This window comes from Populus trichocarpa, chromosome 4, assembly GCF_000002775.5.
Source record: "Populus trichocarpa isolate Nisqually-1 chromosome 4, P.trichocarpa_v4.1, whole genome shotgun sequence".
NCBI classification, from domain to species: domain Eukaryota; kingdom Viridiplantae; phylum Streptophyta; class Magnoliopsida; order Malpighiales; family Salicaceae; genus Populus; species Populus trichocarpa.
Window position 1 is genome coordinate 18,545,627 of NC_037288.2, and position 25,480 is coordinate 18,571,106.

A 25,480-nucleotide genomic window follows, 5' to 3' on the forward strand; every position below is an offset into this window, starting at 1 on the left:
TAATTTTTTTAAATCTCAAATAATTGAACAAGACTAGGGATACCAACAGACTGAGTGTTGGGGTGGTTGGATTTGTGGTGATGAGAGTTTGATTTGTGATAAAACAGGGGGGCTTGCTGTTAATTCCAAAGAAAAATGGAAGTAGAAGAAGAAGAAATGGAGGAGAGGCAATGGGGTTGCTCGTCAGGTCATAACTTAAATATTATCGAGAAATTTACCATCAGATATTAGCGATGAGTTTATTTCATCGGTAATATCATCTATAACAATGGCACATTATTATTATTATTATTATTATTATTCATTTTTTTTTCACTATAATTCTCTTGATATACACCTGTAAAAAAAATTATTATCGATATATACCGGGAAAAAAATAGCAAAAAAATATTCTATCAGTAAATTTCACAACCGACATAATTGTTTCCTTGAGTATTTCTGTTTATAACAAGTGTGGTACGAAAGGTCAACCACATGTAGGGGCATTCCTTAGACTGTTGCAATGAGCAGATTAAAGCTATGTCGTTGGCTTTGATTGTTATTGTTGATATTATTGTACACGAGCCGGTCTATAAATGTTCCAAGAAAGTATGTCTTCTTCACTAGCTAGATCAGTCGCTAACGTTTTCTTCCTTTGCTACTTTCAGAGTTCTCTAGGCATCACTGTTAAATGATTGTACGTAGTGGTTCTTGCAGTCCAGATATCTGGTGGATTCATTTTACGTATATAAACCAGGTGGTTGCTCCTTTTTCAACTGCCTGATAAGTCTTACGTTGTTACAGTCACTCCGTGTCGAATAACTGATAATCAAGTTCTTAATTCTTCAACCGAAAATCTTAGTTATAACTAGTAGGTGAACAGGGCTGGTAAGTGGCAAGTGTGAACGAATAAATAAATATATGCATCTCTGGACAGCATGACAGCACGTAAGATATTGAAAGAGAATTTCTTTCTTCAATTGTTTAGGGCCTAGGTCACTGTTGTTTCCTCGTGTTTCTCTAACATTTAGCGAAGAGAAATTAATTTAATATAAAATTTTAAATTATTAAGGGAGATTTAATATATGATTTATATTATTTTTAATATATTTAAATTTAAAAATGGTATAAACTCACATTACCTGTTATAAATAAAAGTTCTTTAAACTTAAAACTTGTATTGGCTAATATTATTTATGCTTAATTTTTATCAAATAAATAGAAATACTGAGATTTAAACTTGTTACTACTTAGTTATTAAGTTTCTAATACCATGTTAAATAATCAATTCAATTAAATAACTTTTAAAATATAATTTATATTATTTTTTCAAAAAGAAAATTTTAATGTTCAATTTCTCAAAACAAAATATCCCTGCTACTTCAACAAATTAATTTACTAGATAGCAAGCTAGCTAGGAACTCTCATACGTACATGAACTATGCTTCGGATTTGAGAAATTCTTGTTGTCTACTATTTTAATTTTCAGGTAGAATTATAAGGGTGTCAAATGTTGAGCTGTTAGAAATATCGGCAAGACGCCTTTATGTTTTTTCACTGAAATCTAGCTTCCATCAGTGCTTTAGAGAGAAACCCTGAAGCATGTGCTCTAAAGAACCATCTGATGTTACAGAATGATGGAACAACAATGCTTCGAACTGCTGTTTCTGGTTGTCAACACAGTGTTTTTCAGGTTATGTCTGCCTATATATCAAGGTTATTGAGCGCAACATTGAAGTCGACCTAAGAGAGGAGATTGAGATAATATTACCCAGAATATCTTTCTGATCCCACATTTGCGACGATCACCACAAAATGGAATGAGAAGGGTTTTATGTGCCGAATACAGCTGCTTGGGCATCAGAATTTTAATTTGTCGTCCAAATGGTCTGCATTCATGATAAAAGCTAGAGTTTTCAAATCCTTGTTTGAATATAATTGTACTTTGTAACAGGAACACCTATTTTTTAAAAATTGATGACGTTGGTTTTTAAGTTTCGCCACCATACAAGACAACTAGTCTGTTCCAAAAGTTCATGTTGATCTGTAGGCTATATAAGCATATATAGTGCAGAATCTTTAAATTTGTCCTCCACAGACTTTGGCCAGTTTAAATTAGAATATACATAGTTTGATGTTTTCAATGCTTGTTGTTTGTTGCCATCCGTATACTCCCCTTTAGATGGCACCGGATCAGTTTTCCCTTGTTATAGCAGTTCCTGAAGACTCTTTATTGTCTCATTCAACTATAAGAGCCCCTATCTCTTCCCCCCTGTCCTAGCGACTTTGATCCACCATTATCCATCTGAATCCTCTTACTTGCAAACAAAGATGAAAATAATTATCTTTTATGTACGGCCATCTGTGTTGATGTTATTGTTGTTACTTTCTATCTGCACTTTTTCAGGCATTGAACTTCTCCTTTCCTATTTTTCTCCAGGAGAAAGTTAATGGATTATTTATGATATATAACTATCGCCTCTTCTCTTATATGCAGATTGTTATGACCCTTTGGATCCCAATGGAAACATTACAGTTACTTTCGATATCCATGATTGGAGAAGTGATGGATATGCGGTCAGTATGTTTATTCATGACAAGCTTTTGCTTTATTAATTTTATCACATCATATGCAACATGTAAGTGAATAATTTGTCTGGAATTCTAAAAATAAGAATTTGTACATTGTTTTCTGGACACAAGAACAGGGATCAGAAGCTGAGAGCAAAAGGTGTAGGAAAAGAGTAAATACCTAAAGGATTAGATGTAGTACCAAGGATCTGCATGATTGTATCATATAGCGGTTACAAGATTTTACTGGTGGATAAAAACAACTCGACTTGACCTCTTGATAGTGTACAGAAAACTTTGCTCAGAATCGAACTTAATGGTCTAAGTGGATACTTGTAGCTGAACCTAACTAGTTTAAAATTGAGAGTTTTTTTCAGCAGGTGGAATGGTTAAGTTGTTTAACCGTTTTATGTCATAATGCCTTCCGATCAATATGTGTTTGTGTTAGTCAGAATGCCAAGTTTAAGAAAGTTGCCTGAACTTGTCCTTTTTGTTTCTTGTAAAATTAGTAATTGAGAATAATTTCTGGGAGCTACCACATCAGAATCCTGATATTCCTAGTTGATAAAATTTGCAGGCAAGGGTAACTATACAAAATTTCTATCAGTATCGCCATGTTGATAAACCAGGTTGGAATATAGGGTGGTCATGGACCAACGAGGAGATCATCTGGTCAATGTTTAGTGCATGTGCCACTAAGCAAGGGGAATGCTCACCAGTGAAGTACGGAGGCGCTCACTCTTGCATGCCAAACCCTGTCATTGTTGATCTCATGCCAGACGCTCCACCAGTGAACATGTCCGAGAATTGCTGCCGTGGTGGCCTTATTTCTGCCCGGGCCATTGATCCTCTGAGGTCACTCTCCTCCTTTGAAATGACAGTTGTCAACTTGGATGGGAATTCTACTGTCTATCCACCTGCAAATCTTACATTATTGGCACCAGGTCCTGGCTACACTTGTGGTCCGGTTGTGGAGACGACACCAACAGTCTCTTCAGATTTTGGGGGTAGAAGGCAAGTTCAGGTTTACAGTAAGTACTCCACACAAATACTAAGTTGCAAGATTTAGCCTGGTTTAACATAGACTTGCAAGGCTGAATAATTTGTTGATATAGAACTATTAGAATGGTCATTTCTAAATTGCTTCTTCTCCATAAGTTAAACGTAGATTGAAAGATGGTTCTGTAGTTCTTGATAGCTATATGTCTGCAGATAGACAGCAATCAGTACTATGGAGTTGCCATGAAAAGATCTAATTTTTGTCTTTGTTTTTGAAATATGCTATGCTCGTGAGGATTCATTTTTCTTCAATGATGCGCTTGTCTTTATTTACACTATCACTAATTTCCTAATTTTGTTGTTTTCAGAAACATGGAAATCAACATGCACTTACTCAACTTTTTTGGCTAACAAAACACCTGGTTGTTGTGTCTCGCTTTCGACATTCTATAACCCTCGAGTCACAGCATGCCCTGACTGCAGCTGTGGATGCAGAGATGCAGACCAAAGTACTGTTTCATGCGTAAGGTATTTTTCATTAATCCACTGAATTTTATCATGAAAGCAAGTCGTCTGACCCGTTTTAGGAGCTTTCTAGTTATCGGCTCATCGTCAGCCTACATTTTATAGAACTCATCTCTCTCCATGGAATAGCAGTGAAGTTGATTCCTTGCCATTATCAGATGTGGAAAAGGCAGACATAGTGCAATGCACTGCTCATATGTGCCCAGTCAGAGTTCATTGGCATGTGAAGAACAATTATATGGACCACTGGAGAGTGAAAATGACAATCTCTAACTACAACTACAAGAAAAATTACTCAGACTGGAATGTGTTGGTACAGCATCCTGGTTTCAAGCAGAATTCAACTACATTTAGCTTCAACAGTACGCTGCTCCCCACTGCTGGGTTTGCAGGTAGTTACTGCCCTTAAAATTCTCTTTAATACTTGAAAATCATCTAGAAGAAAATTTGTATGGAAAATCAATATAGCTAAGCTGCACTCTTTCTGGTTCAAGCCTGTAAATGGAAAATTACTTTGGGCTGAAATAAGCCTGGACTTAAAACTCAGAAAGCATAGATTTGATGTGCTGCGATTATCTAAATGATATTGTAAATTTGGTATGGTTTCCTGGACTAACTTGGAGTTGAAGGGTGGTTAAAATGTAATAAATGCGATTGACTTAAATTAAATGAACTGCATGAATACTGTGATAACTGGCTTCCTTGCAGATGAGGTTGCCCTCTTCTGGGGTTTGCAGGCTTACAATAATGAACTTTTGCAAGCTGATCAGCGGCAACTGGGCTCGGTATCGACAGAGATACTCTTCGAAAAGGACTCAGGCATGTTCACGTTAAGAAATGGATGGGCCTTACCTCGAAGAATATATTTCGGCGGCGAGGAGTGCGCAATGCCACTTCCAGACACTTTCCCAGTGCTACCAAACGGTAGCTCCTGCACAAAGCCCCCTCGTTATCTTTTCCTCCTACTCCTAACCTATATGACTTTCAAATCACTAGCTAGTTGGCTTTGAAAAATAACTTATGCAGATGCCTGCAATCCTCAAACATATGACTGTTAACCTTTTCCTGGATTAGTACGAATCCTTACGCACAACCTGTGACTCATTGTAATGTGAGGAATATGTTAATGTAAGGAGCACTGACTTATTTCGGACTGGATGCTGGATTACTAATAAAATCTTCTTGTTCATCAAGGAGCTAGCTAGGGAGTTTTTTTATTACTTTTAAGGAGCTTGCAATTTTGCAGGAATTGGAAGTCTATTTCCTGCCTTGAAAAATATGAACACAGTTTCTGGATTTCATTTTTAGTTTTCCCCATCTCTCATCGCAAGATTTTCTAGCGATTTGCCGTCCATTCTTGTCATTTTGTAACACAAGGAACCAAAGGCATCACCAGCATTAAACGTTTAATCCGATTACCTGACAGGTCCAAGGTTCCTTCATTAATCTTCATTCTGTACAACTCAAAGCTACAGATGCCTTTTCTAGTTGAGACAAGCATTTAACTTCAAATATCTTGTCTATGACAGGGTGAGAAAAGACATGAATTTTGCAGATCGGTTCTTCCCCTTGTTCGCTCCACCAGACAGCTTTTTGATAAGGAAAGTTCAGCACTTCAGCTTGCTAAGACTGAATCAACGACCATTAAGAGAACTCTATATTCATAGAATTCAGTATCCAATCATTGAGTGTGCTTGTGCTGACAGACCACGTACGTACATACATGGCTAATGGCTGCTCCCAAAGTAGCCAAAAAAATAAAAAAAGCATACTCTTTTATTTAAAAATAAAAAACATGAATGTCTAAGTTGTAATTAAGTTGAAAAGACAGGCACTAAATAAATAATTTACTCGAATCTTCAGAAAATTTGAATGACTCTCATCATGACTTCACCATATCGTCTCAAGCACGAACGCACGATTTCCCAAAAAAAAAACCATAATTTTGGACTCTTGAAAGAAAACACAAAGCCGTGTGACCTTGTCCAGATAAAGTGACCGTGTGGTTTGGAGTCAATGGCTGCTCTTATGTTCAATGCCTACTACAGACACACAAGCATATAATGATTATGGCAATACAATCAAGGTTGTTAATTTTATTTTATTTTGTTCAGAATAATCAAAATATTTTATATCAATTTAAAAAACGAAACAAAACAGAATAAATTTTATTTCATTTTAAATCTCGGTCTGTTCTGGATTTTTCAGCTAAATTCCGTCTGGAACGTTCCGGTTTCATTCCACATGTTTCGTTCCGCTCTTGAAAAGCCTTTAAATCAAACTGAACCTTGTTCAATTTAATTAATTAAATCACCCAATTATAAAAGGCTCTTTTTCATTACTATTTTCAATAACAATGATATTAATTTTTTAAAATTAGATTTATCACTAATATATATGGTTTATATTCATGTTGTTTTTTTTCATGTTTATACTTTGTAGGAATTTAAGCAAAATAAGGGATGCTTTAGATTCCATTAGCTTTAATAACATTGACCTAACTTTATATTTTAAATATTTGTGTTAAAACATTTTACTTTCATAATATTTTGATATTTTGTTTAAGTTGAATTATTTTAAGTTAAAGATCTATTTAATCTTGACTATTTAGAAATATTTTAAATTTTAAAATTATATTTGTTTGGCATTGTGTTTGTATTGCATAATTTATAATTAATTTATCTTGAATTTGAATTATAGTTGTTGAATATATATATATATATATATATATATATATATATATATATATATAAACAATACAATCCCGAAACAGCACGTCAAAACACTTCAAAACTGAAACATTTTATTCCAATTAAAAAAACAAAACACCTACCTAAACAAAATTGACAACATTGCTATAACATCCAAAGTTTCTCCCTTGAAAAGGTTCTTCTGATGCGCACACCGATTCCATTTATGTCAAGAACAAAGCCAGAATTTGAGGCCAAAGCTTCTGCATGTTAATATATTAATTTTTTAAAAAAATAAATTAATATCAACCAATCAAAACAATTTTATAAACACTTAAAAAATATTAATTTAATATTTTTTCATTTCAAATATATTTTAAAAAACACTTAAAAAACAAAAATTATCACATTCTCAAATATTCGTTCATGATTATCTATCTTCTCACTTGCTATTAATTATTTTTTTAATTGTTATTATTTTAAAAAAAAAACAAGTTTTAAAATTTTAAAATAGTTAATAAATTCCTTATTATTATTATTCAAAACCATGCGTATATAGCATGAAAATTGAAATATCATTCTGAATTCAGAATTTTTAACCGGGTTTTTATTCTTAATATTTAAGTAATATAAAAAATATTTATTTATTTGTAGTTGTTGATTCAGAAATATAAATTGAAAAAAATAAAACACTTTTTATTGCTGAAATAAAAAAAATAAAAAACAAATAAGATCAACGCATGTATATTTAATAAAAACAATATTCATTATTTTCTTCAAAAATAATTCACGAACAATCAAACCATTTAAAAAAATAATATCATATAAATTTCAATTTAATAAATACCAAATGATCCTTAAATATGAATAAAGAAATTACATTAATCCGTTTTTTCCAAAAATAAATATATTATTAGACCAAAGTGGACATGTTCATGCTGTTCATGCTATTATCACCATTTGATTTTACGTCTATAATTATATTTGGATGCATTTATTTTAATAAAATATCAAATATTTATTTTTTTTTCATTGTTTTTTTTTTAATAATTTTAATATATTTTCAAAAAAAAATTAATAACCATCTTGCCGCATTACAAAATACAATAGATAAAGGTACAAGGGATTTTGGGCACTTTTCCTAGTAGGTTCTCTGTAAAGTTTGTTGTTCGATTCTCCTATAAAACGACAAGTAAAAAAACAAGCACTGTTGTCTCTTTCTCCTTACAATCTACCTTTTTGTTCATTTCACACAGAGACGCCCACCAATCAGGCAGCTATGGCTCCTCACGGTGAGGGATCAGAGGAAGCCATGGTTGTTCAAGATGAGAATCGCAAACCCATTTCCTCCATCCTCATCGTTATCGGTACTTTACGCTCTTTCTCAGTCTTGTATTTTTTATCTATCTGGGTTGCTTTTTATTCATGTGTTTACGTGTGTTTGTGTCTTCAATAGCAATGCAAACAGAAGCCATGCCTGTTGTTAACAAATTCCAGCTCAAAGAAGACCTTGATCCTGTGTGAGTTGATATTTTCTTTGTTTGTTTATTTATGTTGTAAATGGGTTTTTGGCATGTTTGATTTGATTGTGGGTTGTGGTGATTGATTGTAAAGATAGTTTTGTTCTGTTCATTTCAATGTGTGATGAAGTTGCAATCTTTTTTGTGTTTATCTTTATATATGTTTGAGGATAATGAGATAGCTAAAAGATCTTTCTTGCCGTTGTTTTCCTGCGCAAGTTTCAATATTTTTGAGTTTGATTGTTTTTAAAAAGAATCAAGCACGATCAGTTATGGTGGTATATGATAGATTACCAGATCAAGGAGTATTTTTGTTGAATATCAATGTATCAAGCACTGAAAGTTTTACCCTTTTCCTTTTTTCCCAAGTGATTTGGGTAATTCATATATTTATTGGCTGAATGAAGTTTGGCTCTTTTTGAAATTACAGTGAAGGGCTCTTTTTTAATTGTGTGGGGTCATTATTTTGGCCTTCTTTTTTCAGTTTTTGGCTTGAAGGTTTTTATTTTTAAGGAACGTTTGGGAACGCGACTGCGGCTGCGTTCCTAAAAAATTTAAATTTTTTTTTTTTTTTACTAAAATTTAATATGGTTTGTATGTTTTGGATCTTTTTGATGTGCTGATGTCAAAAATAATTTTTAAAAAATGAAAAAACATCATAAGTATGTATTTTGGCACGAAAAGTTATTTGAAAAGCACCCGCAACCACACTGCCAAATAAGTTTGATTGTTAGTTGAACTTGCAAGTTTGCTTTCGGAACTTTATTTACTGGAGAAAGGTAGATACTGGGAGCGACTATTTTTTCATCGTTTGTATGCTGTGGCCTTGTGCTTTGTGCTTATTCTGATAAAAGTGATATTCATGGAGATGAAGGGATTTTTATTGGGTAGTTAAGTTTCTGAAAATGTGATGAGCTTTTGTTTTCTATTTGAAATTTTGAATACCATATGATACATGTGGTTGCCGTCAAGTCTCAATATGCCAATGAATGATGGTTCAGGTTTCCAAAAGGGGTGCCTTGGGTCAGATATCATGGCATCTACAAGGACCTCCATATCAACTTAGTATGGCCTGGAAAGGATTTGACTCTGGGTAATTTTTTATGCTCGTGGGAGTTGTTTTCTTTATCATTTTCTTTTCAAATTATGTTTGAAGCATCAGTTCTGCCTTAGTTGCACGATCATAATACCAGAGTACTGTGCTTATCAAATATTCACGTTTTGAAAGTTTATACATGTAAATTCCTTAAAACTATAAACTCCCACCCCCATCAAATTCGCACTTTCCAAGACATACTTGATGATATTCTTGGATTCACTTGTTTTGCACATGGATATGGGATATGCCTTCAATCTAGCTCCCCATTGTCATACAATAACTAATGGGGTGTCAAGGAATAGATGTTCTTTTATCTCTAGGTTCCTATGGCGTAATCATTCAAATATTTCTTAAACCATGTATTTTCAGGGGTTGATAGTGTAGGCACAATTTCTGCATCTCTTGTGACCTATGCTGCTATCCAAGCATTACAACCAGACTTAATTATCAATGCAGGCACTGCTGGTGGCTTTAAGGTATGCCCTTCCCTTTCTTGTTTGAACTGCAAATTTAATTATTTTCAAAATGTTACTGGTCTTCTTGTATTCGATTTTCTTTCATTTTTCCACTGTTAAGATCATTTTTTTCTTCCACTTCAGCAAGGTTCATTCTTTTTTATTGTGCCTGTTTTTGTAGCTGCTAATTTGATTAGTTGCTAGTATTGAAAAGAGTGCATCCTCCTTTAATAAAAGCAGTAAAATGCTGACAGCCATTTTGAATATTCATCTGAAATAAAATTGTGCACTTTCTTTTAAATTTCGATCAAAAGCTGATTTATGGAGGCTTCCAGGTCAAAGGAGCATGCATTAGTGATGTGTTTCTTGTATCTGATGTTGCTTTCCATGACAGAAGAATCCCTATTCCTGTAAGTTTTCCTTAGGTTTTCCAATCTTTTTGTTATTTGTGAATAATGTAAAGGAACCTGAAATTTTGTATTGTAATTTGTAAGTCTACTCTGTGTAGGACTTTCTGATGGCCAAAACCTATATTCGAAGGCCATTAACAAAACCAACTTATTGTTGTTTGAATAAACACTCATTTCTCTAGTGAAATCTGCAATCTAGAAGTAAAGTTGTTTGAATGTTAAAGGTTGCTGGAAGTCATCATGAGCTCCGGTATTCCCTCTGGTATAGCAAACAGACTCAAAACAAAACCATGATAATTTCCCTAGCAGATGGCTAGGCTGGGTTCATGTTTTTAATTCTGCTTTATAAATGATAATTTCCTTTTGTCTGTTTGTATTTTTCAGTAGCACTACTGTACCTAATCTTTTTCTGCCTCTGCTTTTTTTTTTTCTTTTCCTGGTAGGTTTTTGATCTCTATGGAGTTGGTTTGAGGCAGTGTTTCTCGACACCTAATCTCTTGAAGGAACTTAACCTAAAGGTGAATTTATTGAACATTTCCATCCCTTATCTATATGTGCTGGATGCTTTCTTTTTGGAGTAGTGTTCAGTTTGTAGGCTCTTGCCAGTTCTGAGATCGAGTTCAAATAATCCTAATAGTTACCAATAAATAGATTATTTATTGCTTATGGAGCTCTCGTAATAGTCTTGTTTTCTGAACAAAGGAACCATGTTTTAGTGGGGTTTGACTGGAGAACTTGGCAAAATTAGTTCTTAAAATTTCTAACATGGTTAATGATCCAATATTGTCTCATCAATAAACTCTAGCAAGAAGTATATGGTTTAGTTTATGCACCCACTTATTGAATACTCTGCCAGTGATGCTGTGCTAGTCTATCCATTTCTTTGAAGTTAAACTTGTGCTGCATTCTTCTTCACATAGTAAGGTTGATTTTCTGAAATAGTTAAAAATCATCTGTAACTGACGACAGTGAATGGTTGAAGTTGTTTTGAAAGGCATTTATAAATTCCCAATGCTGAAACTACTGCATGATATGGAAAATTTCTGTATTGTTCTTGAAGCCTGCATTGACCTTAAAAAATTTTAACATACAATATGCTCATGTTTCAGGCTGGGAAATTATCTACTGGAGACTCTCTTGATATGTCCCCACAAGATGAAGCGTCGATTGTTGCAAATGATGCTACGGTTAAAGACATGGAGGTAAAGTTGAATCCTTCCCTAATAACGCAGGGGCTGAAACGTCTATGTCCTCCAATGAACTGGGTTAATGGACTAGAATAACTTTTATTGATTGCTTGATGCATATTTAAGACTTAACTTGCAAGGATAAGGTGCTTGGTTAAGAATTTGTTTTTATTGGAGTGTCAGTGTTACAAAAATGCAGGACTTCAAGTTACTTTCGATATAATATCCTTCCGTAAGTTCTGATGAATCTTCAACAGCAGCATACTATATACAGCTATACATATCAAATCTTGAACACCTTCATGTATAATGAACTTGAACTTCATTTTTTTCTTAGAGTAACGACCACCAAGATTTTCCTCTATTAATTACAAAATGCAATTTTGGGTTTTCTCCAGCGTTAGGAATTTCTTGCAATTAGCTCATCATCCATGCAGCTCACTACCTCTCTCTTTATATGATAGGGAGAATGACGCATCAAATGAAATTTATTCCTAAATTATATATGTTTCTTCAGTTCCTAATATATATGATATTTTTGGTTTCAGGGAGCTGCTGTTGCTTATGTGGCTGATCTTTTGAAAGTCCCTGCAATATTCATAAAAGCTGTGACTGACATAGTGGATGGTGACAAGCCAACTGCAGAGGAGTTCTTGCAGAATCTGGCTGCAGTGACTGCTGCTCTTGACCAGGCAGTCGCCCAAGTTGTTGATTTCATCAGTGGAAAGTGTCTTTCTGAGCTTTGAAATGATGTGACCTTCACTGCCTGATTTTTTGGAAGATGCATGTCAGGAAGTATCCAATGAACCATTGTTTCACGAGATACAATATGTGTTTGAAGAAATGTGATATTTAGCTTAAAACTGCCATAGTTTGAGAGGGCCCAATGTTTCTGGGTCTGATGGTTTGGTTTTATATTTCCACGCACTCAACTGAGGTCCAAGCATTGGGACCAACAACACAATTTGATTAGGTATACCGTTAAGCAGCCAAAAGGGTGATATGCTGTTCATCATCTATTTAACCTAACAGTTTGACTGGGTGATGGTTGTTGCTGGGAATCTTCTTGTAACAACAAAAAATGGCATAAGAACTTGGTCTGACAATCTTCTTGTATAACGGAACCTGGTATGATAATCTTAGATTGCTCTGGTATGAATTTCAGTAGTTTGACAGTTCTCCTCTTTTCATTAAAAGAGATGACAGATTGCCTACGTTCAGTTGCTTGAACTGGCATGTGCACGCATATCCATGAAAAATTTAGGCAGCAATTCGTTGACTAATCTTTATTTCATGTCCACCTGTGAACCGTCCATTGCATTTGCTTCAATAGAGATTTTGACATTTAGATTTCACATTATCCTCGTTGCCCCAATTTTTGGTGCAGCTCATGTGAACGGTGCAGCTAGAGCTGAACGATGCAATAACACAAGGCTAGTGCTGCTTCTTTTTTAATTCAAGGATTTGGGGCTACATATATAGATTATAAGAAAGCTCACATCAATGCATCAATTTGCTAACCCAGCACCAAATATCAACTAAGATCATTAAACATAATCTGCATGAAAGCCTTGTTTCCCAACTACTGCCTTTACGCTACATAAAAGAATACAGATTTATGTATATCACACTATACATGAACGAAAATACAATTATCCCCTGAACCTTATTTTAATACTTCAACATAGAATGCAGCAGCTGTATATATGAGATTCCTGACCTTGCTTCATTGGGAAGTGAAGGGGTTACTGCCTAGCATCTTCTCTCAGCAAGGGTGTCAACATCTCTTCCAGCAGCGAAACCATGGGGAGCGAACAGATCGGACAAGGAGGCTTGACATCGAAGGCCAGTCCTGGCAAAGCTACAATTCTGGCTCTCGGCAAGGCATTTCCTCACCAGCTAGTCATGCAAGAATTTCTGGTTGATGGGTATTTCAAAAACACCAATTGCGATGATCCAGAGCTCAAGCAGAAGCTAACTCGACTCTGTAACTCTGCAAACTTTTTTTCTCGTTCAGCTTTTCACGTCCAGATAAATAGTAGGGAATGCATGCTATCCATTGAATCTAGAAATGAGAGGACATAAGGACAATACAATCTTCTTAGGCTTAATAAATCTGTTGCAGATAGCAATTTGTACCAAACAAAACCTTTGACAATGGGGGACAGGGTTAAAGGAGTATTCTTTTTTCTTATCACCTTTTTAGGTAGTTCATCTGCTAGAACTCAAAATTTAGGATATTGATACTTGGGAAAATTTACAGTACACGGATATTAAATTTACAGTACACGGATATTCTATTAGTTATTTACTAACTTTAAACAAAAGGACAAATGAGAGAGAATAATATTCATGAACATAAAAAGTGTTAAAAGAATATTTCTATTTAAGATCTACCTGAGATTTCTCTCCTACTTATTTTTATCTATTTCTTCAAAGTACATTCAGATATAATTACTAATATATCACTAATTACTAACTGATATAACTCTCATTTTCACTCTATGGAAACTTGCAGGCAAAACAACCACCGTGAAAACTAGGTATGTGGTCATGTCAGATGAGATCCTGAACAAATACCCTGAACTTGCCATTGAAGGCATCCCTACCATCAAACAGCGATTAGATATCTGTAACGATGCTGTAACACAAATGGCCATTGGAGCTTCACGGGCTTGCATCAAGAAATGGGGCAGGTCTGTATCAGATATAACTCACATGGTCTACGTCTCCTCGAGTGAAGCTAGGCTACCAGGTGGCGACCTTTACTTAGCAGGAGGCCTTGGACTCAGCCCTGAAACGCAGCGTGTTATGCTATACTTTTCAGGGTGCTCTGGAGGTGTGGCTGGCCTTCGTGTTGCCAAGGATATCGCTGAGAACAATCCGGGAAGTCGAGTTTTGCTGGCTACTTCTGAAACTACCATTATCGGGTTCAAACCACCAAGTGTAGATAGACCATATGATCTAGTTGGGGTTGCCCTCTTTGGGGATGGTGCCGGAGCAATGGTAATAGGCACAGATCCAGTTCCGGTTACTGAAAGTCCTCTCTTTGAGCTTCACACAGCAATCCAGAATTTCTTGCCAAACACTGAAAAGACTATTGATGGCAGGCTAACTGAAGAGGGTATCAGCTTCAAGCTAGCAAGGGAGCTTCCGCAAATAATTGAAGATAACATTGAAGGATTCTGCCACAAGTTGATAGGAGTTGCTGGACTAACTGACAAGGATTACAACAAGATGTTTTGGGCAGTCCATCCAGGCGGGCCCGCAATCTTGAATCGAATGGAAAAGAGACTTGATTTGCTTCCTGACAAACTGAATGCTAGTAGAAGAGCTCTAATGGATTATGGCAATGCTAGCAGCAACACCATTGTGTACGTGCTGGAGTACATGATAGAAGAAAGCAGGAAGATGAAGGCAGGCGCTGCAAATTGTGATTGGGGCTTGATACTGGCTTTTGGACCTGGAATAACCTTTGAGGGAATTCTTGCAAGAAACCTAACTATCTAAATATGATATGGTGGTGTTTTGTTCTCCTACACTGGTGGCAGAAAAGTTCTAAATCCATTTTCTTGGCCCAAAACTGTCCTTGTATAACTTGATAGCTCTATCAATTCTAACTGTTTATCCAAATCTCATAGCCTCCTCAAGAAGACAGGCTCTTGTATCAGCTTTGACAGGGATCACTCATGAAATATAAGTTTGCACGTCACAAAAGGTACTAGATTTGCATCAACTCTCACAATATAAACAAAAAAGAAGATTACAGCCGACAAATTAATTAAGTTAACCATCAATTAATTATGTGTTAAGTACAAAATTCCAACCAAGTTTCTGCATCCCCAACTTTACAAGTAAACCCACTTTTCTCCGGTCATAATTTGAAAGAGAAACTTAACTGGAGAACAAAACAGATCTCAACAGCATTGCCCAAGTCAATTTCAGGCAGCAATGTTGCTCGTAGACTACACCAGAAGACGGCTTCAATTACACCACTCCAGAGGGAAGACGAAGCACAAGCTGCCCTCCAAATACACTGCAAGAAAATCACAATCATATATATGTTGCAATAAAAATTGTACAGTGATGTTTCACATGCTCTTTGGATAAAAGAATGACATCCAAACATTAACAAACCTTTTCACATAATAATAACAGAAATCTGCTAAGATGAAAGTCTGGACAATTTCTGAGATAAGAACCATAGAAGGCCATAATCCGTACCCCAAGGCTACCAATAAGTGTCCACGAGTATCTAAAACCTGTTCACAAGATGCAAAACTTTAATGGTAAATTGCAACTCTAGTCAGTTAATAATTTAAAGGAAAATACTTGTATCAGCCAAAGATAAGAGAGAACGAGGGGGGTCAGAAAAAGAAGAAGAAGAAGTGTATTTGGCACATAAATTTCTTGAAGTGACTCCTACAAAAATTGATTATTTTATCATAATAAACAAGATGCAGGTTTTGCAACGCCTGTTTGAGATGGAAATGTTCTGCATGACCTCTAATGACTCTGAAATCACTTCACGACATGGCTAGCTATCTGAAAGCATGAATAGCATTTAGAGCATCACTAAAAACAGATTAAGAGTTTAAGGTTCGGCATCCCTTCCATAAGACGACAGAGACCAAACCCAAACCCACAAGTAGAGAACCGAACGAGTCTAGCCCCACCCCAAATCCCCGGCTCATATATATATATAAACCTCTAATCTAATAAGCTTAGGCTCCTTGGTTCAGAAATTTTCCAAACATTCCCTTCAGAAAACATTCTAAGAGCAACCATACAAAAGATTCAGATCTGCAAGAACAAACCTGGAGGACCCAGTGGGCACAGCTCAAGAACCTTGCAACACCCAATGCAAATACATAATGAGCAGTGAATGGCTCGACAATCTACAAGTACAGCGAATGAAGAGGTGAGTTTCAACTTTCAATTTGCAAACCTCCTAGACTAATACTTTCTACAATATGAAACCAAAGCACCAACCTTGGTGTTCTGCATGACACGCAACTGAGGAAGTACAGAAACAGCTTCCAGGTATACACAGAATGCCCAGAGGATCCGGTTCAGTAGATTGTGAGATGTTGATGGATGAATAAGCAAAGCTAAAACAGCACAAGGTGCCGCCTGCATCCAAATTCAATTGAAGGGTAAGAGTTAAAGGTATAATCATTATCGAGTAATCCATATCCCATATTCATTACATAGAGAAAGGGAACCAGTTAGCATGAAAGAAAGAATTTGAAGTTTGACAACCAGAAAATCTAAGAAAAAAACAAACTTAGTTTCATCCACAAGTATGTGGGTAGTATCGTAAGAGCATGTCATTGCCATGAACATGAACAAAGAAGCATAAAGGAGACATTACCGTTATATAGTGAATATTGATGGGAAGAAAAAACTGAGGAAAACATCGTGCAAGTTCATTTTTTATAAGAAGTCTTTCCTATCAAGAAACCATAAATATAACTACATTTACAAAAAAAAAAAGTGTAGAGTTAATCAAATACTCACCACATAATATAATGCAAAGTTGTCTTTATCCTCCATGTAACTCGACTTCAGTTTAAAACGGATCGTATAAATAACCCACAGGGTTGTAGCCAACGTTGCCAAGTCCAGTACGGTATGAATATCATATTCCATTACAAAGCTGCAGTACAGCCTCACAGCTAAGAACATGGCTGTCAGCTCCTGAGTTTTCAGTGATAGCCCTGCAAAATATTCAAAATAATGTTACAAGCCAAAACTTTGAATCCAAAAACTGAAAGGTATAACCACAACAAGTTCCAAAATTTAATGGAAAAATCCAAACTTTATCTCTAATTACATTAGTTCCCCGTCAAAAAAATTTATCCATAGAACAAAATAAAATCTAAAATTTTACCAAAGATAAAGTCACAAAATCATTGAAACACGACAAAAGAAAACTCAAAATTTAGCACAATAATCCCAGCTCTCTTTAATACCATCAATTCCAAACAAAAGCAATAACAATGAAAGAAAAAACTCAATTCAAAACCAAGAAATATATAACCATTAAATCATTGATCAACCAAAAAAGACCTGAAATTTAGCACCAGAATCCGATTTTCCCTCTATTGGAACATTTCCCATTAAACAAATCAATCCATTAATAAAAAAAATTACCATTATATCATTGAAGCACAACAGAAAAGATCGAAGATTTAACGCAAAAATTAAAAATTTCTCTCTAATTAATAACCCCCGTGAAAAAAAATTAAAACCCTAATAGTTTGGGATTCCGTTTAATTACCAGCACAAGTCTTCTCTTTCATTAACTTATAAATAAGCACAGAGATTCCAATGGAGTGAACAGCCTCAGCAGCAACAAATAGGTTATCGTGATCGTGTACGATGAATCGGAGAAGCACCAGCGCTGTCATCCCCGCCACCACCGCCAAAAACGCCTTGACCTTTGGAGGCTGTCGTCGCACCCATGTTGTTACCACTTGGATCGGTCTCTTCGGTGGTCTCATCGTAGAATTCGATTTGATTCTCCTGAGAAAGTGATGGAAATTGAGAGAAATTGAGGGGAAATTAGGGCTTGACTGCTTGATGGAGATTTTAAAGAGGGAGGGGATTTTTATTTTTATTTTTATTTTTATTTTGGGGGGGGTGCGAAATTTTATTTTTCCCGTTATGTTTTGCATATTTAATTATTTATTATTTTTGTCTGAAGAAAAAACAGAAATCAATACAGTCACTTTAGTTTCAATAGTTGATCAAATCAACCCTTGTGCTTTGGTATTAGTCAACTTATATATTCTATTTCTGATTTAAGCTGACATGTACTAATTTTGCATGAATAAATATTGTACTAAAAGTTTTGTTATTCTCTTCCATGAATATTCAAACTTTTCTCGATTAATCTTATTAGATTTTCATCCAAACTCAATGAATTGTTTTGATTAATTGCTATTTTAAATTTACTGTTTTCACCAGCAAAATTTACAGCAATTCAACATTATTTTTATTTCCTATTACCATGAAATTAAAGTTATAAGCACATATAAAAGTTTAATTATTAATGAAGTGTTGGTCTAGTAGTTAAGGTACTATTATATTTCTTAAAGGATGAGAATCTAAGTTCAATCCCTAGAAAACACACTTATTGGAAGGGGCAGCCACAAGCCCCGAACAGGATTAGTCTCATCCTTTAAAAGGGTGTAAGAATATCCGGATAAGAAAAAAAATTAATTTTAAGTTGTAAGGTGTTTGATTTTTTTAATTTTAAAAATAATATACACCAATCAAATGACCTTTAAGATGTGTTATGAATGGTTTTAGAGCTAATACATGGTCAAAATTGGTGCAAAATTAGCCTATAATAAAATTAAAAAAAAGTGATTGTAATTTCATTATTCCAATAATGAAAACCTAATAGAAAGATCGGTTGAGAAAAAAAATTAAATTTTCAAACAAAAACAAAAAAAAATTTAGTTCAATGGCAAGTTTGGTTTTGACCAAAGACTTAGGCATGTGTTACCATTTAATTTAGAATGGATTTATGTGCTCTTCCAAATTAGTGTCCAAGTAAATAGGTGTCCCGTTACGAGTTGAGTTAAATTTTTTGTAATGTAAAAAAAATATACAAGTGATTGATAATAACCCGAGTCAATCCTAGTTAACTTAATAAATTTATCACCCATAATATGAGATCGAGATTAAAAAAAAACTCCAAAAAATACCTAAGTTAAATCAATAAAAAAAATATTAAAAAAAAAGTTTTATCAACACAGGTTAACTTGACTAATGTGTGACCCGAGATATTCCAACATAAAAAAAAGTGAGAAAAATCACAAAGATTAAGGCCCAATAACCTAACATCAAATGATAAAATTAAAGAAAAAAATCAGTTTTAAAAATAAAAACTTAAAAAAATAAGTTAACTCGACTACCCCACAACCCGCAATATGAGATTTGGATTAAAAAAAATTATTTAAAAAGAAGGCCTAGATAGCAAAATTCGGTAACCAGATGACCCCATTTTTTTAATATTATTTAATTTATTAAAATTACAAAAGAAACCCAAGTAAACCTAAAAATAACAAAAGAAAAATTAAAAGAAAAGGACTAAAAAACAATTGAAAACAACCTTAGTTTTGAAAGGCAATCATGTAACTTTACCGATCAAATAAAAAGAAAAGATGAAGAAGTTCCTGTGCAAGTTTTTTTTATTTTTTCTTTATTGTGCAAATAATTTTAAAAAGAAAAAAGAAGCCCCTAATTAAAAGCATATATTTTCATTTTCAAGAATAATAAAGTAATTTAACTGTACTAAAAAAAAGTTTCTTGACTAATTTATCCCTAATCACTAATTTATCACTAATTTATCCCTAATCACTCTTGTAATATCCAATAAATCCCCTTGAAAAGATAATTTTAACCCCAACTACTAAGTTTTGATGAGAATGGCAGAATCTTTTGTTCTAGTGAATAGTGTAATATGTTTCGCATTACAATATTTCACTTATAACTTTAATTTTTATTTTTATTTTTATTTTTTTGTAATGTTTCAATTAACAGTGTAATGTGTCTGGGATGACTTTTAGTTTTTTTAATGTAATATGTACCTATGTTTTAGTCGTTGATAGTGCAGGTGGATGCCACTAATTCCCATATGGAAGGACTCAATAATTAATAAATTAAAAATGGAGGCTTCAATTAGAACAACGTTGGACCGCGTGCGATTTCCTTCCAGGAAAAACAACGTTTCTTGAAATCAGATTGGAAAATAATAAGAGCAAGTCAATGTCTGGAGCTGACATATCGTGTCCACCAAGGTGTATATCGGGGACACCAAGGTGTTCAAGCCATGGTCTCATTAAGACATAAAAAACGGAGGTAATCACTTTGGACCCCATGCATCATAAATTCACCACCAAATCAGGCTTCCCATGAGCTATACGTTAAAACACCTAAATAAAATATGATAGGAAAACACTGAAGGATTAAGATTCATTAAGATTTGCATAGAGCTACTACGGCAAGATAGAAAAAAAGTATTCCGGCATTGAACAGATGGAAAGGCAGAAGACATGATCAAAATGGGAAGTAGAACTGTGGGTCAGAAGAGACGATCTAGCCCTATCACCACCAAAGATCAGGTTTACCATCTGAGAATAGACAGGGGTATGTAGAAATGCTAGACAAGTTACATCAGAATGTCCATGAATGTGATCTTCTCATGGGAGGCTTCATTTGTTTGTCTTCTTCGAGTGCCACCATACCCAAATGAGAAGGGTCTTCCAACAACATTTTTGCAACCAAGTAACCTGCAATGGACCAGGTCTGGAATTTACGCGCCTGTTTCCCAACGAATCGACCAAGCTTTCCATCATAATATTCTGGCCAGTTGTCTTTAACTAATCTTGTCTCTGCGAGCTCAATGGCACGTCTTGCAATTTGGGGGCGTCCGGTCTTTATGCATGCTGCGGTGAGAAGCCACAAGAGCACTGCATCCGTTGCAATAGCCAAAATGTTTCAAAGATAATAATCTCAACAAGGAAGTTCAAAGGGTTACATAGAAATGGACTTGGAATTGTTCATAAATACTTCAAAGAGTTCATCATAGTAGGCAAAATGTAATGATGACGATTTTAAGCAGGAATAGAAATGACATTAACAGGCTTTAATAGCATAGACACGGAATATACTAACTATTATTTCCATCCAAAGCCAAAACTCATGAAAAATTGCATAAAGAAAGTTAAAGCTCTCTGAAGAATTTACACGCACATGGGATAAGATTTTCCAACAATGTACTTCCAACAAAAATCAGGGCACTCATAAAGCTTTTTCTTATTTTATATTTTTGCTCATAAGAACATGAAACTTTGGCTAGATGTATTTGGGATTAGCATTCAGCATTTCACCAGGGCAAATTCATGTAAATGCTGATTTGATAAAAATTCAAGCCATGGCATAGCAACAAAGTTAATCATTTCGGGCCTCGTTTTATCAAATGAATTATTCAGGCCTGACTTGCAATCAACCAAAAAAGCCATGGCAGTTTTAGTTACATTATGAATTTGTTTTGCGCAAAGGCAAATGCAGTGCAAGTAGCATACCTGGCCAGGATCCTCCATTGTGGTAACTCCATCTAGTATTTTTTGGATCACATCCTGTAACAATCCGCCATTCATGACTCTCTATCGCTGGATAGATTACCTTGAGTGGCATTTCTCCAACCAATTCCTCCCACCGTGATTCTATAAGATCCATTATCGCTGTCGATTGTTCAGGGGTTGCCAAGGATGACAAGATTGCAATACAGTTGCCCAAGCAAAACCAACGGAAGTCCATTTTTGCAGGACTAACATTTCCAATAAAGTAGCCACCATGGACTGGCATAAAATCAAATATCCATTCTGGAAGAGAATCGGGAATTACATTAAACTTGTTAACTGCAGTATGAGAGTATTCCTCTGTTTTATAACGATATATATCATTAAGCTGTTTCAAGTCAATCCAATAATAACTCCTCATGTGAAAACTTAAGGCATGAAGGCGTTTAGTGATCCGCTCTACAAACTCTTTCCCCTCCTCATCTTGCTTCAGTAGAAGCAAAGCACATCTTAAAGCCATGAAGAAAAGTGCTTGAATTTCAATGGGATACCCATAAACACCCTGAAAGATATATAACCGAAGACACAATAAATGATTTGAGACTTGAAAAATAAACAAAGGATGAACATAGCAACAAGCGCAACATTAAATATAGTCCAAGCAGACAGTAAATCAAGAGATGCCTCATTGGTAACCAATGAAACTCACCATTCTGCGATCAATCATGCAGCATCCATCAGCGCAAAGAAGAGTAGGGAATGTGTCAAACCCCTCTGAAAGGCATAAACTCAAAATTAGGCGCATACCCTTCTGACATTCTGGCATTTCAGCCAATGATGTGTCGCCTGTGGACTTGGTGTATGCTCGAAGTAAGAAAATCCACCAAAATCCAGAATCAACGGGAGCCACTCTTCCTATTGCACTCTCACCAAAATCTGCCATCAAAGTCTCACTGTTCCTGACAGGATCGTGGAGTACCTTAAAACTCGCAGGCATAACTCCTTCTCCAAGATGGAATCTGTCAATTTTTTTCTCCCATGATTGGAGGCGAAGAGTCTTCAAAATAAAATTCTTTACTATTTCAGGTTCCCCGTTCATCAGAAAAGCCAATGCACTTGGGACAAAATCTCTTACAAACACCTATGTAAATAGAGAAACTACGTTAATGTACAAGCTTTAAAGCCTACGGGATCCTACAATCCCAGTTACAAATGCAAGAAAGTCATTATCATGTACAATATCGGAACATATATGGAAAAAGAACAGAGTGGTATGAAAGTTAACTTTGGAACACGAAACATAAGCACATTATAGACAAAGGGATAATCAAAAGGCAGAACCGGGAGAGAAAAAAAGTACACCCCAATACATCTCCGAATGAAGTTATCGAGTGAACGACCAAACAAAATCGGCAACCAGCCACTTGCAACAAAAGGCCCGTCTCCAGTTAGTTAATACCCTAATAAACAAAATTTCTTGTCATATAACACAAAGTAACAAAAATCATGGAGCCTTCACCTGATCATAATTAAGCTGTTCCCCAGTATTATCCAAAGCTGCTATGGTTCCAACAGGTTGGCCACGAAAAACAACCAACGATCTCCTCAAAGCGTCCCAAGCTTCAGCCACAGCTGGATGTGTCTCAAACCCATACTGTGACCTTGGAGTATTGAATCCTGACCTTCTACCAGGGGAATATAAACCATCAAGATGATCAATTAACCTGAAGTTACTCTCGGCTCTTGATGAGGGACGAGGAGAAAGCAAAGGCACCCCAAACAATTCATTTAGGGACCTCTCATCACATGATCTTTGCCTCTCCATATTCAAAGGCCTTGGTGGCTTATCCAAGATCCTTGAGAAATCCAAATCTTCTATTTCAGCCAAAGCAGGATGGGCATCGACACTCTTCAAGCTCCCATTTTGAGACACATCTCCATCAAGACTGGACATTTGTCGGATGTTTTGCCAAAGACAAAACACACAACTTTGGGCTTAACGCCTTGTGCAAACAACCTGCAATGAAATTCACCAGAAACAACCAAACTCAATGCATGTAAGAGAAAAATTTGTAAGAACAGAGATGGGTTTTTCCCTCTTTCTTTGAAAAAAAAAATGAAGATTCAAGATTCAAGATTCAATCTTTCTATCAGTTTTGAAAGGTTTTCTCGTCAACCAAACAAGAAGTCTTGAACTTTCACACACCTAACCCTCAAAAGCTTCAAGCTTTTTATTCAAGAACCACTGTAGAGCATAACATATTAAGATTTTAGAGAAAAAGTGTGACTAACTCTTAAGACAGCTTCAATAATCCAAAAACGGAGAGAGGGGGGAGAGAAGAGCAGGCTGACTTGGGAGAGAGTGATAGATGAATACAATCTTCGTTGAAGATGCAGTGGAATCAAGCGGGCCCAAAAGGCAAACTGTGATAGTAGATTGGTAGAGGATGACAGGCAGGTGAGGCTGCTTGTATGTACGGACGGTTAATAATAGTTTTGAGGGGTCCACGTGGGGAGTCTCTGATTTGACTGTGACAATCTGATGGTGATGTACTCTAGCATGAAAAATGGATCAGCGGCCTGTATAAGGAGGAGACAAAACTGAGAATCGGTCCCTAAACTATCAATACATTATCATTTACATCCTCACACTGAAATCTCCTTAATCAATTCTAGAAATGTATTAGAAATTCCGAATTGCTATAACCATGAAATAATTCGATCGGTTTTTTTAATAATTTTCTCTACTAGGATGGCTAATTCATTAAACCAGTAAACCACACGCTTGATGAGATTGATGGAAGGTTCGAGTCTTAAGCAATTCTTAATTTTATGCAATAAAATGATGTTATTTCGAGGAATATTTGCAGTGATAAGGAAATTCTGAAATATTGTACTTAGAGTATGTTTGGCAGTGTGGTAGCGGTTGCTTTTCAAATAACTTTTCGTGCCGAAATTATGCAAATGATGTTTTTTCATTTTTTTAAAATTATTTTTGACATCAGCACATCAAAACGATCTAAAACATGCAAATCATATTAAATTTTAGTAAAAAAATTGAATTTTTTGAGAACGTGGTTTGCACCGCGTTCCCAAACGGTTTCTTAATCGGGAACATGTTTAACTTAGAGACCAAACAAGAGAAGCAGACATGTTCTGGGGACTAACTTGGGCATCCTTGTAATGAGTGGGTGACCTTGTGAGCGTGAAAGAGCTTTGGGACTTGAACCATATGAAAATATGAAACGAACACTTGTCTGTGACAGTAGTAATAATGCAAAGGGATCTTTTCTCTGCAGAGCGGAAAGATATCTTTTTTGCCAGATCCCCTGGGAGCTGGTGATTGGTGATTGGTGATTGGGGTGTCATTTGGCACCCAGGATGAGCTGGGATCACAGTGGAATACACGGCTGCCATGAAAACTGGAAACGAAGAGTCTGTTTTAATTATCTCCCACTCTCGACATAAATTGGAATGTGTGATGGGAAATTGGTTTTACCCTTTCTTTTGTTTCTTTCACGTGTTGATTGTGAGTTATGGGTTGTATTCTTTAATTTATTTTATTATTTAAAAGTTTGGTAATTGTTGTTTTTTAAAGTGATTTTTATTTAAAAATATTATAAAAAATATTTTTTAATTTTGACATATTAAAATAATTTAAAAATAAAAAAAATTAATTTTAAATAAAAAAATTTAAATTTTATCAATCTCCTTTTAAATACAATACCAAATAAATAGTTAATCTTGCCGACAGAGAGTTAATTCCTTGCAAGAGTGTTTGGGAACACCGTGCAAACTTCGTTCCTCAAAAATTCAATTTTGTTTTTACTAAAAATTAATTTTTTATGTGTTTTGAATAGTTTTGATGCGCTGATCTTAAAAATAATTTTTTAAAAAAAAACATCATTTTGATGCATTTCGGCACGAAAAGCACTTTGAAAAGCAACC

At 35.2% G+C, this 25,480-nt stretch overlaps 5 protein-coding genes across 8 annotated transcripts; 3 read left to right on the top strand and 2 right to left on the bottom strand.

Moving 5' to 3' along the window:
* The first annotated feature begins 135 nt into the window (after positions 1-135).
* On the top strand, positions 136-5,322 carry LOC7453627 (COBRA-like protein 3). Its single transcript, XM_052452585.1, has 6 exons — positions 136-187; positions 2,477-2,556; positions 3,128-3,581; positions 3,918-4,077; positions 4,207-4,466; positions 4,783-5,322. Exons 1-6 carry the CDS (start codon positions 136-138, stop codon positions 5,082-5,084), a joined length of 1,308 nt encoding a protein of 435 aa, XP_052308545.1. The 3' UTR covers positions 5,085-5,322.
* Positions 5,323-7,891: 2,569 nt separating this feature from the next.
* On the top strand, positions 7,892-12,610 carry LOC7477858 (5'-methylthioadenosine nucleosidase). Of its 3 annotated transcripts, XM_002305445.4 has the most exons (8): positions 7,893-8,131; positions 8,221-8,284; positions 9,286-9,377; positions 9,753-9,859; positions 10,174-10,248; positions 10,692-10,766; positions 11,358-11,450; positions 11,984-12,610. In XM_002305445.4, exons 1-8 carry the CDS (start codon positions 8,044-8,046, stop codon positions 12,179-12,181), a joined length of 792 nt encoding a protein of 263 aa, XP_002305481.1. In that variant the 5' UTR covers positions 7,893-8,043; the 3' UTR covers positions 12,182-12,610. The 3 variants fall into 3 exon arrangements, with proteins under 3 accessions (XP_052308097.1, XP_002305481.1, XP_024455200.1); XM_052452137.1 differs by lacking the exon at positions 10,174-10,248 and having other exon boundaries at positions 7,892-8,131; XM_024599432.2 differs by lacking the exon at positions 9,286-9,377 and having other exon boundaries at positions 7,917-8,131.
* Positions 12,611-12,789: 179 nt separating this feature from the next.
* LOC7477859 (type III polyketide synthase B) lies at positions 12,790-15,105 on the top strand. Its single transcript, XM_002305446.3, has 2 exons — positions 12,790-13,422; positions 13,954-15,105. Exons 1-2 carry the CDS (start codon positions 13,239-13,241, stop codon positions 14,943-14,945), a joined length of 1,176 nt encoding a protein of 391 aa, XP_002305482.1. The 5' UTR covers positions 12,790-13,238; the 3' UTR covers positions 14,946-15,105.
* A 107-nt stretch (positions 15,106-15,212) lies between these two features.
* LOC7477860 (uncharacterized) lies at positions 15,213-18,083 on the bottom strand. The gene is made up of 6 exons (XM_002306129.4): positions 17,719-18,083; positions 16,956-17,155; positions 16,428-16,568; positions 16,253-16,333; positions 15,573-15,697; positions 15,213-15,471 (listed from the first exon to the last, which is right to left on the bottom strand). The coding sequence occupies exons 1-6, from the start codon at positions 17,939-17,941 to the stop codon at positions 15,423-15,425; spliced, it is 819 nt and encodes a 272-aa protein (XP_002306165.1). The 5' UTR covers positions 17,942-18,083; the 3' UTR covers positions 15,213-15,422.
* A 2,312-nt stretch (positions 18,084-20,395) lies between these two features.
* Positions 20,396-23,992, bottom strand: LOC7453628 (probable alkaline/neutral invertase B). 2 transcript variants are annotated; one of them, XM_002306130.4, is made up of 5 exons: positions 23,825-23,992; positions 23,052-23,549; positions 22,242-22,673; positions 21,536-22,094; positions 20,396-20,920 (listed from the first exon to the last, which is right to left on the bottom strand). In XM_002306130.4, the coding sequence occupies exons 2-5, from the start codon at positions 23,484-23,486 to the stop codon at positions 20,625-20,627; spliced, it is 1,722 nt and encodes a 573-aa protein (XP_002306166.1). In that variant the 5' UTR covers positions 23,487-23,549; positions 23,825-23,992; the 3' UTR covers positions 20,396-20,624. The 2 variants fall into 2 exon arrangements, with proteins under 2 accessions (XP_002306166.1, XP_024455980.1); XM_024600212.2 differs by having other exon boundaries at positions 23,739-23,920.
* Between the last annotated feature and the right edge of the window lie 1,488 nt (positions 23,993-25,480).